The following is an 11470-nucleotide window of genomic DNA, read 5'->3' as shown; positions in this document are numbered from 1 at the left end:
GTCACATATGGCAAGATTCCATTTATACCAAATGTCCAGAATAGGCAAATCTATAGATACATAAGGTGGATTAGTGGTTTCTGGGGGCTGAGGGGAGGGGGGAGAGGGGAATAGATTTTCCTTAATGGGTACGGGGTTTCCTTTTGGGATGATGAAAATATTCTGGAGCTAGATAGTGGTGATGGTGGCACACCTTTGTGAGTGTACTAAATGCCACTGAATTGTATACTTTAACATGGTGAAAATGGTAAATTTTATGTTTACGTATTCTACCACAATAAAAAAGCTCCCCCAAAAGTGCCATATGAGAGTTGATCACCGTGAGAAGCTGTTGATTCTTACATTCTACGTGCAGTACTCAATCCATTTTCTACTATTCAGAGAACTTACAGGGTAGACGCATCTCCACTAAGGAGCCTCTTTATAAGAGAAAAGCTGGAGTGGGGGTGGGGGGAGGAAAGGAGGAGCTAGGGGCCATCTGAAAAGGGAAGCTGGATGGTATTTGTTTCGTAGATTGCCAGTTGTTCACCCTGTTTGTATTTAAATGAAAGGAGGCTTTGAAGTGGGAGCCGCCTCTGAGCAGGGCTTGGGGTTCCTGTCTTGTGTGGTAAAGTTCAGACTTGTCCAGATCCGTTTCTAGCCAGAGGTTACTGTTTCTGGTGGAAAAGGCTCAAGTTTTGGTTAATAATACATGAACAGAAAAAGCAGGAGTAAATGGGGGGGGGGGGGCAAGGAATGAGTTCCCCCTGGACTTGTGAAAAGCAGCTTTTGGATTTGGGCTCCATGGTTTGGGAGGATCTTTTTTTCACTTATGGTCACTGGATTTCATTTTGTTATTACTGTTGGTTGCATCTCAGATTATATCATCTTTGGTAAAGAACATCTTTAAGTAAATGCAATCAATCAATGAAAGTTAAAAGTGCTGGGCTAAGCCCTAGCAAGAATTTGAATGGTATCAGTTTGAGAAAAAGGTGGACTATTCGAAAGTCTCTTGAAAATGGCAGAAAATTCACTGGGAGGGGAGTTTGCATATGTAGAAAAACTCCTCTGCTAGTTGCAGGGTTAAATGTTCTGCCAACCCACAGAAATTGTAAGTTTCACTAATAGACAGGTCACAATCTGTTTACCTTGATGATCTCCAAGAGTTAATAAAATGTAGAAGAGTGTGCAGTGGGCATTCAAAACAACAGCTGACCTAAGTTTCTACAACCCCACAGAGCCAACACGTCAACGTGGTTTACAAACAGCAGTGGACGACGTCTCAACAAACCCTATGAGGGTGATAATTGTAATGATGGTTCATATCTTCATCCTATGTAATTTTATGGGAATTGAGAGTCTAGCCAAATAATAAGTTCCAGCCCCTTTTATCTGCCCAGTTCCCAGCACACTCCCGAGGTGTCTGAGGCACTGCTCACCCTAACCTCTTAAAGCAGATTGTAACAATAACAAGGGTAATGACAAGTTCCCAATCTGCACAGTTCCCTTCATTAAAGGAGCCCTGGGAGCTTCAAAAACACTCATTAATGGAATCTGACAAAGCTGGGAAGGTGGGAAGACTCGCCCATTTCCAGTTTTCTGGTGGCTAAGTGGAGACTGGGTCCCAGAGAGGTGTGAGTCTCTCTCAAGAGGTTTGACGGCAAAAGGGGATTGGGGGTCTTGGGCTACCTTTACTCCAGGTGACCTGGGAGTGTAGCCCAGGGTTCTGGACCCACATCTCAGCTGCATACTGTTAGCAAGTCGCTCCCCTTCTCTGGGCCTCAGTTTCCCCACATTCACGAGGAGGATTAGGGCCAGGTTTCCAAAGTCTCCGAGGTCATCCCTGACTGTCCCATCGCCTCGCTCTTGGGGTGGGGGGGGGAGGGCTCTCTCACTTCAGGGTTTGGTTAGACTTGTAGCAGAACCGGGCGTGGCTGGGGGAAGGCGGGGGAGGAGAATGCCTGCCGGGGTTCCGAACAAGTCGGTGCTCATGGAGCACCGTTGGATGCGAAGCAGGGCAGAGAGGGCCAGGTGAGGGTCTAGGGCCAGCTGGGACTCCGAGGTGCCCTGGTGCCTGCAGCGAAACAGTGCGAGTCCTGTTGGCGCCCTCTCCTCCTGGCGCAGGAGCCAGGCGGTTAGGGGCATCCTCCGGGCTGCGGGGCGGCCGGGAGGGCAGGTATCGAGGCGGGAGGGCTCCGCCCGGCTTTGGCCCACGGTCAGCGAGTCAGGTGGCCGCGCGCAGAAGGCCTGTGGCTCGGACGTGGGCTTCGGGACAAGTGCCCAGGCGCGTGGTCCCCCACGACTTGGGCCCTCCGCCCCGGAGAAGTTAGCCCTCCCTCTCCGGGTGGGGGGCGGCGAGCATCTCCCGCCTCCCCGGGGGAGGGGAGGAGGGGAGGAGGGAGGAGCCCCGCGGGGCGTGTCGCGCGAGGGAGCGCCGAGCGCCCGGTGCGGCCCCCTAGGAAGTGGATTTGGCCGCTCCGGATCCCAGCCCGCTTCCAGGTTTTCTCCCGTCCCGGCCCTGCGTGCTCCCGCCCGTCTCTGGCCCCCCCCTCCGCCCGCCCGCCGCCCGCCCCCTCCCCCTGAGTGCCGCCCGCTGGGCCAAGTTTGCCGAGCGTCGCCGCGCACGCCGGCCAGTCAATCAGCGGCGGAGCTGAGGAGGGCACAGCCGCGCGGCCGAGGGCAGAGTGAGCCGAGCCGAGCGGAGCCGAGCCACGAGAGCGGACCGGCGCCGGGCAGCCCGAGCAGCGCGCAGCGAGCGCCCGCCGCCGCCCACGCCCTCCGCGGCCCCGGCGGCGCCTGCCACCTTCCCCTCCTTCCCCGCGCCCCTGTCCCGCTGCCGGCCGGCGCGCCCCGTCCGCCGCCCCGCGCAGCCCCGAGCCCACCGGCCCGTGCCTCCGCTCCCGTGGGCCGCGCACCGCTTCCACGCCCTCCTCCTCCTCCTCCTCCCCCGGCTGGGCGCCTGGCACCGGGGACCGTTGCCTGACGCGCGAGGCCCAGCTCCACTTTTCGCCCCGCGTCTCCTCCTCGCGCTGGTCTCCCAACTCCTACCCCAGCTCCCTCGCCCTCTCGCTCCGCTCCGCTCGCGAGCCCCCGGCCCCGCGCCCCTCGGCCCGCGCCCGCCACTCTCCCCCGGTCCCAGAGGTGGGAGCGCGTCGGCCCCGGCCCGCACCATGGCCCGGTTCGGCTTGCCCGCGCTTCTCTGCACCCTGGCCGTGCTCTGCGCCGCGCTGCTGGCTGCCGAGCCCAAGTCGAAAAGTTGCTCCGAAGTGCGACGGCTCTACGTGTCCAAAGGTTTCAACAAGAACGATGCCCCCACGCACGAGATCAACGGTAGGTGGGGGGGCCCCCCGGGAGGCGTGCGCGGAGGCAGGCACCCCGGGGAAGGGACCGCGGAGCCCCCCCGCGCGGCCGCAGGTAGCCCGGGGCAGGGGGAGAGCCGTGGCCAGGCGGGAGAGAGCGCGAGAGCGAGCCCCGGCGCAGCGCGGCCCCCCAGGACTGCGAGTGGAGGGGCGCCGCCGACGGGCCGGGGGCCACCGCGCGTCTGCTCCCGCCCCGCCGCGTCTTCCCGGTCCCGGGGAGCCCCGAGGACTCTGGCCCGCAAAGTGCGTGTCACCGGCTCCCTCGCCTGTTCCGGGTTGAACTCCTTACTGGGCTCCCTGCTTTGTTGTGTGGGTGACGAGAGGCCGGGAGGTTGTGAGGGTCGCCGGTTGGGGGGGGGGGGTGTGTGTGTGGGTGTGGGTGGGGGGGGGGGTGGGTGGGTGGGCGCGCGCGCGGGGGGGGGGGGGGGGGGACAACCTACAGCTTGCCGGCTTCCCGGGGACGCCAAACGTGGAACTCGAATGGAGGTTTCATTGATGTTCTTTAAAAACCCTCTCCCCGCCTCTCTTCCACCGCTGACGCGGATTAGGAGTTTCAGTAGCTACAGCGGCTTTAGAAGTCGCCCTTAAAAAGCAAACGATTCTCCCCCCCTCCAAACCCTGACTTTTGGGAACTCTCCTGCTTTCCGGAAGGTGCTGGACGGGAAGGATACTTCCACCCCCCCACCCCCGCTTTCTTTTTTCTCACCTCATTTTCAGGGTTAATTGCACATTCAATTACAAACCTTTCAAAGGACTGACTACAGGAAACCTGAATCGCAGTTTGGAGATGGTTATGCAAATGGAGAAGCCTTAGCCTGTGAAAAAGTTCACCGGATTTTGGCGCTGGGGGGTGCGTGGGGTGTTGGTGAGAGCCCTTCTTGGGGCGCTGGGGAGGCGGCTTTTCGGCGGGCGCCCTTCGCCCTTCCTCGCGAGGCGGGCGGCGGCGGTGGCCGGTCCCCTCCGGCTCGCTGTCTCCCATTCGCCGAGGGCAACTGTTGCGCGCAGCCCCACGGGCCGCGCTGGGGCCAGCGGCGGCGCAGGTAGCCCGTTCGCCCTGAGGATTCGGAAAGAACCACGGCTCTAGCTGGCTGCTGGCCAGCGTAACCTAACGGAGGAGAGAGAGCGGTTCGAGCCCCCGGGGGCCAAGCCTCCATTCCGAACCTTTCATGGAAGTGAGGAGAGCGCGCCTTTGCCTCGCGGGGCTGGTCACCGGGGTGGGGCGGGCAGGGGGCCGGCAGCCAGCAAAGGAAATACTGTAATTTTAACCAGGCGCTTCCAGAGGCTTAGGAAGACGCGGGGGTCATTTTTTGGAAGGGCTATTAATAACCTTGGAGATTAAGTGCAGTCATCAATTACATATAAATTACAAAGGTAATTGAGGGAAGTCGCTGGGCACTTTCCCAGTGTATTCGGCATCCGTCTAGAAATAGAACTCAAGAAATTGCTGGAGCAGCCGGGGAGCCCACTGCACCTTGGCAGTTATCAAGTAACTCGGCACGCTACTGATTAGAGACTGTTTGCCCTTGAGCTGCCTGTCTTTTTGGGAACTCGAGTATGTCCTCACAGCGGCACGATTTTATTGGTTGTGGAGCCCTGAAAAGCCCTCTTTCTTTCCCCTCTCCCTCCCGCCCCGCCAGAAAAAGTGAAGTGAACCGACAGCCACTGAAGCTTGGGGGCTCCACAGGTCAGACCCTGGGGTCTTTGTGCCCTGCACGGTTTGGGCCTGGGCCCAGCAGAGATGATTGGCGTGAAGGTTACAGTTGTCATTCCCGCATTTTGAAGGCATAGATGCGGCGATGCGCTTAATGGGAAGGTGACAAGTTTTCATCTTCTGCTCCTGCAAACATTATGTGCCTTTGAGAGGGACCAGCAGCATTCAGGGAGGAGGGCGGTGTGAAGTTGCCCTCCCCACTTTCTCCAGCTTGGCTCTGTGCAGGCTCCTCATGGCAGGAACTCTTCCCCAGGCAGCATCTCAGAAGAAAGGAAGTTTGAAGGGTGCTCAAGGACTGCGCTAGGTGTTGTTGCCTTTGACTGCCCTGGTCGCCAGCCAACACCTGAGCGATATTTTTTGCATATATGTCTCTCTGGATATTTTCCCCCCAAAGATAGGAGAGTTATTAGTGACCAGCAGCAGGAAATGGAAGCTAATGTGCTCACACCCAAAACATTTTATTCTTTTTGTCTTGTCCTTCGTTTCCCTCCCAGAGCTGCTGCTTTTATTTCCCCTTTTGAATGACCTACTGGACTGCATTCTCCTGAGGAACAAAGGAAGTGCCTTTTTAGCTGGAATCCTTGGAAGACCACCAAGGACTTTAGCTCATGCAGTGCAATTTCGCACCACTTTCAACAATAACAAAAATGCATGACTGAATGGCTCAAAAATGTGGAGTGTTAGAGGCATTCATTTGAGTCTAGGACACTGTCACAACACAGACAGACCCAAGTAAATACCTTTAGACGGCCAGTATAGAAACAGGGGGTAATCTTTACCATCACCCTGGCCTGTCCAGATGCATACATTAGCCTTGTCTTCCCTGGGCTGCACTCAGATAATTGTGGTCATTTGGGGGAGTGTAGTCCATATAGTGACTTGTATACAGCCCATGTCTGAATGAATTGCCAGGCACTTTCCCTGGCCAGGGGTGTGTGTGTGTGTGTGTGTGTGTGTGTGTGTGTGTGTATATGTGGTGCTGGTGATGGGGGATGATGATCTATTTTATTTTATTTTTTATATGCAAAAAGTCCAGGTGGGGGATGATGATCTATTTTATTTTATTTTTTATATGCAAAAAGTCCGGGTGGGGGATGATGATCTATTTTATTTTATTTTTTACATGCAAAAAGTCCAGGTGGGGGATGATGATCTATTTTATTTTTTATATGCAAAAAGTCCAGGATTGTTTGCCAGGCAAAGGGTCACAACGCCTGGGTGCCTAGAGCCAGGCTTAGCCCAAGTTTAAGGTTTTATTCCCCAACGGCCTTGTACTTGCCTTCTAGAGTTTTGAACAGGCTTTAAGAATACTGTGTTCTTAAGGAGGCTTAGTCTTTTTAGATCATAATTAAGATAATTTGATGTGCTCTCAAGGGTGTCAGGGAGTACATCCTCCTGACAGGGCTTCGGGACCCAGGCTTGACTGCCGAACTTACCAAATAATGGGTAGATCAAAAGGGATCTTTAACACCAAGGATAAGGTTTTTGTTCAGCTTTCAAAGGGCATATCTTTTTGGAGCACCTACTATGTGCAGCATTCGGTGCTGGGCATCGTGGAGGCAGCCAGAAGGTTTGGAGGGGCCTCTGCCGCCAGGACCTTTCCCAGGTAGTAGGGAGACAAGCCATGCGCACACGGAATCCGAATGCGGCGTGGGATGCGAGAAGTACCGTCCCAGGGGTACAGATGAGGAGGGAGGAGCGCCCACAGGGTTCCAAAGGAGAAGGGATTTGGGACCAGATTATCAATGCTAGTTCACTAGTAAATTTAAGGAAATTTATTTTTTTATTTTTTGTTTTTAAAGGTTTTATTTATTTATTTGACAGAGAGTGACACAGCGAGAGAGGGAACACAAGCAGGGGGAGTGGGAGAGGGAGAGGCAGGCTCCCCGCGGAGCAGGGACTCAGTCCCAGGACCCTGGGATCATGACGTGAGCTGAAGGCAGACGCTTAACGACTCAGCCACCCAGGTGCCCCAATTTAAGGAAATTTGAAAATCTAACCATTTTCATTGTGCCTCCGTTCCATAAAGACAGGGTTAGAGAGATGCAACAATTGGCATTTAATTTTATTTTTGATTCTTTAAAAAGTTTTTTAAGTAATCTCTACATCCACCATGGGGCTTGAACTCATGACCCTGAGATCAAGAGTCGCGTGCTCTACTGACTAAGCCAGCCAGCAGCCTCAACCACTGGGAGTTTATTACTGATCTAACTTTTGCTGAAATTGTCTTTAAGAGTGAGGCAGTTGGTTAGGGATGTTCTTAAGCCTGCCATAGGTCTCTTTCGTAGGGACATTGAAGGATACCAAGGAGAACTTTGTCATAGTTGTGATTTTGGAGTGGTCCCCCCCCCGTTCCCATTCATGTTCATGAGCAATGCACTTGCAGGCACACATACACACATATGCACATATGTATGCTTCAAAGGATTCTGGGAATGACGAGCTATGTTAGGATTACGTGGCAAAAAGTATGTGTGTGTTGGAGAGGTAGGCATCCTTTCTGATACGGAGTTGATTATTGTATGTAAGACACAGCATATGTCCTCAAGATTTACATTTCCTCTTTCCCACTCTAAGTAGGTGGGTTGGATTTTGCAGAGAACTTGTGATCTTGTATTCTGTTGGAATCCTCAGTTTGGCTCCTTGGGTTTTATATAAGAAAGAGGGTCTGATTGAGCCACAGGGCCTGTCAGTATAGAGATTGTCCCAAGTAGTATTGGAACTACTTCCTGGACATGCTCAAAAAAGAACTTAATAAAAGTTCTGGCTTATGCAGCTCAATCTCCAGTTAGAACATACAAATATAAAATGTTTGATTCGGCATAATTACTATTTTCCTTTTTTATTTGACTCACATTGGGTTGCATGCAATTTCAGGATTAGCTGGAGACTAGACTGAGGAATGAAAAGGAAGTTTCTTGTTGTCTCGACAAGGGAAACAACATCAGTGTTAATCTAAATCAGTTGGAAGGGAGTCTCTGGCTCCCCAGTAACATTAACTGTTTTAGCACTGACATTGTTCCCGCATATGGTCACAACAAATGCATTTTGGCCTCAGGGAAAGAGTTTGTAGCTATTGGTTGCTTTCTCTGGACCTGGTCCTGAGCTAAGGGCTTTACATATTTTCTCAGTTAAAATCCACAACAACCACACGAAGTCAGAAGTATTATTATCTTCATCATCTTCCCCATTTTATGAGACAAGGAAACTGAGATTCAAAGGGATTTGGAAGTAGATTCACAGGCTCACAGCTAGTGAATGGTAGAAGTGGGACCAGAACCCAGGTCTTCCTTGACCCAGAAGAACAGTCTGTGCATTGTTGTACAGGTCGTAAGACAGAGTACCTTCCCAACACCCATGGACGGCTGGCTTTAGAAATAGAAGCTACGAGAGGACCATCAACCAGCAAAAGACCATCCCAGCCCTGTTCTGATGGTGTGGTAGAGAGAGGATCCAGTCCTGTCCTTTGCAGGCAAGGTGTTAATACCCAGACACAGACAACCTAGTGTTACCAGTAGAAGGAATATAAATTGTATTTCTTGGGCCCTGGGGAGCTGGTGATGGTTTCTGAGGAGGGGAGTGTCATCAGTCAAACTGTTTTAGGAAGAGAGCCGGTGTCCCTGGGAGTTAAGGGTCAGTGAGGGCTATCAGGAGGCTGTTTTAAGTATGCAGTTCTCTTTTAAAAATTTTTATTTTAATTCTAGGAGAGCGAACGTGCAGTGTTCTGTTCGTTTCAGGACACAATATAGTGACTCAACAGAAGTATGCAGTTCTTAACTGGTCTGCCTTCCTCTTGGCTCGTTAGCCTCTCATTCCATGCTGACCGGCCCCAGCTTCATTTCCTTCATGCCGTGCTTCGAATGGAGTCCTTCCTTGCTCTGCTTTGAGCTTCAGTGGCTTCAGGTATCACAAATGATACTTTCATTAAGTCACCTCTGAACGTCCCAGAGTTATGTGCCCTCTTCCTCCTAATTCTTTGCTTGAATCAGATCGATGGTCTTTGCACATAACTGTCTCTTGTTATAGTTAATTGTGCAGGCACCTATGTGCCTTCTCAACTGTGAGCAACTTGAGGACAGAGGTCCAGCTTCTGGTGTTTTGAGTACTAAGTGGGATAGCTCAAGGCAATATTCGGTAAATGTGTGCGGGGTGGGGGCTGGGGGATGACATAGACAATTCTTTCGCATTCTCTGCCAGGATCCCAGTGCCATAATGGGGTTTATGCTGCCTTGATGATAGATTGTCATCCCATGGTCTCATGCACTCCTGGGAATCTTTTGGAGCTAAGCATTCTGAAGTGAAATAAATTTAGAGTAAATCTCCATGATACATCGATATAGCATATAATAAATGTTTTGATTCCATTTTTGGGGGGTGGTGGAGTACTCGTCTTAACCACTTCATTAATAACCAAGTGCTATAGGAATTTTTCAGCAAGATTCAGAATTGTTTTTCTTCTCACTCTGAGATTTACTTCTTTAAGGAATAGATAACTGAGACTTCCGTGTTAGGCAATTTGGAGCAAATTTAGAAGAGTAATTTAGCACATCAGATTTGGCATGTGGAGCTGTTCGATGCACATTGGTCACCTTTTACAAAATAAAACCTGAAGTTTCTTGTCTTTACCAAGCAGAAGAACACAGGCTTAAGGATATCAGAATATTTTATATAAGCAGACCCACTAAAGCACGCACAGGTAAGAACTAGCATTTTCAATTCCACTTGGTGAAGCATCTGTTGCTTACTACAGAGAACATGAAAGTGCAGAAAATTCATGAAGCGATTCCATCCTGGAGGTAATTCGAAATGTTATATTTAAGTTCTGATGCATTTAATTCAGCAATCTGGTGGGAGAGAAAAATCAAAGCGATCCATCAGCCAGGTATTCAACTTTTGAAAAAGAAACTCTAACAAATGTTAGAAATTAGGAAAAAAATTGAATGGAAGAGTTACCAAAAAAAAAAAAAAAAAAAGTCAATAACCTCCAGGAAGCCTGGAAACTATGTAAAAACATCTTATTGGAAGCCCAGATAAATGTGTGCCAGACATCAAAAAGACCAGCTGCTTGGGGGAAGAAAAAAGAAGCCGGCATGACTAACTGGTAGAGTAAAAGAGGCTGCTGCTTCAGGGGAAAAGGAATCTTTCACAAAATGGAAAGAGCTTGGGCCAGGAGGAGAGGGGGAAGGCCACGAGGGACAGCAGGGCAGGTACAGACTAGCAAGCGAGCGAGCCGAAGGAATTGGAGGTGCACCTTGCAAGTGATTTGAAAGAAGGCCCATGTGAGGACAATGGGGAAAAGGGTGGGCTAAGTGAGTCCAGGAGGAAAAGCAGGATGGCTTCTTTAAGGGAAAACCATGCCTGACGAACCTCTCTTGAGTTCTTGGAGAGAAGAGAAGTGGATGCAGGGAAACAGGCAGCCATATAGGTTTTCGCGAATTATGCAATGGGATTCCAAGGCAAAGAATATTCAGAAAATGCATTTCCTTTGGGGTAGGTGGGGGATGTTGGTTTACTGAGGAGAGAAAATGGGAGAAACCCCACTGTCCTTGATGGAGTAGTTTTTGTTTTTGTTTTTAAAGATTTTATTTATTTATTTGACAGAGACACAGTGAGAGAGGGAACACAAGAAGGGGGAGTGGGAGAGGGAGAAGCAGGCTTCCCACCGAGCAGGGAGCCCAATGCGGGGCTTGATCCCAGGACCCCGAGATCATGACCTGAGCCGAAGGCAGACACTTAACAACTGAGCCACCCAGGCGCCCCTGGATGGAGTAGTTTTTACATGGAGAGGACGTGGTTTCCTGGAAGGGGCAGTCTAGCTTAGCCCTGACCGATTCGTTGTCTCCTACCTTTGCTTGGGTTCTTTCTCCTTTGTCTGAAAAATGGGAGCAGGGGTGTTAGAATGCTGTATTAGATCAGGGATTGTTGACTCTGGCTACACCTTAGAATCACCTGGAGAGCTTTTAAAATCTAACGCCTGGGCACCACCCCAGACCAATTAAATCACACTTTCTGGCAGTGGGGCTAGGTCATGATCATTTTTTTTAAAGATTTCATTTATTTATTTGTCAGAAAGAGAGAGAGTTCAAGCAGGGGCTGCGGCAGGCAGAGGGAGAAGCAGGCTTCCCGTGGAGCAGGGAGCCCGATGCGGGGCTCGATCCCAGGACCCTGGGATCATGACCTGAGCCCAAGGCAGATGCTTAACGACTGAGCCACCCAGGCATACCGGTCATGATGATTTTTAAAAGCTCCCCCGTGGTCCCAGTGAGCAGCCATGGTTGAGAACCACTGCCCTAGATTATGTCCCAGTCCCTTCCATCTCTGAGATTCTACGATTCAAAATTTTCCGATGAAATTCATCAGAAAGTATTGTCTTAGAGGAGAGCTTTAATTTGCACGCAATGCATGCTCATTGTAATTTTGG

General features: G+C 51.1%; 1 protein-coding gene across 1 annotated transcript in view; it reads left to right on the top strand.

Annotated features, from left to right (window-relative positions):
* The first annotated feature begins 2655 nt into the window (after positions 1-2655).
* Positions 2656-11470, top strand: part of GPC4 (glypican 4) — a 107034-nt gene continuing 98219 nt past the window's right edge. The window contains exon 1 of the mRNA XM_035008785.1: positions 2656-3309. Within this exon, the coding sequence (XP_034864676.1) occupies positions 3150-3309 (160 nt within the window). The 5' untranslated portion in view covers positions 2656-3149. The remainder of the gene's footprint in view (positions 3310-11470) is intronic.

Source organism: Mirounga leonina, unplaced genomic scaffold, assembly GCF_011800145.1.
Source record: "Mirounga leonina isolate KUSES-001 unplaced genomic scaffold, KU_Mleo_1.0 Mir_101664, whole genome shotgun sequence".
Classification (NCBI taxonomy): domain Eukaryota; kingdom Metazoa; phylum Chordata; class Mammalia; order Carnivora; family Phocidae; genus Mirounga; species Mirounga leonina.
This window is presented reverse-complemented; position numbering and strand designations above follow the sequence as displayed.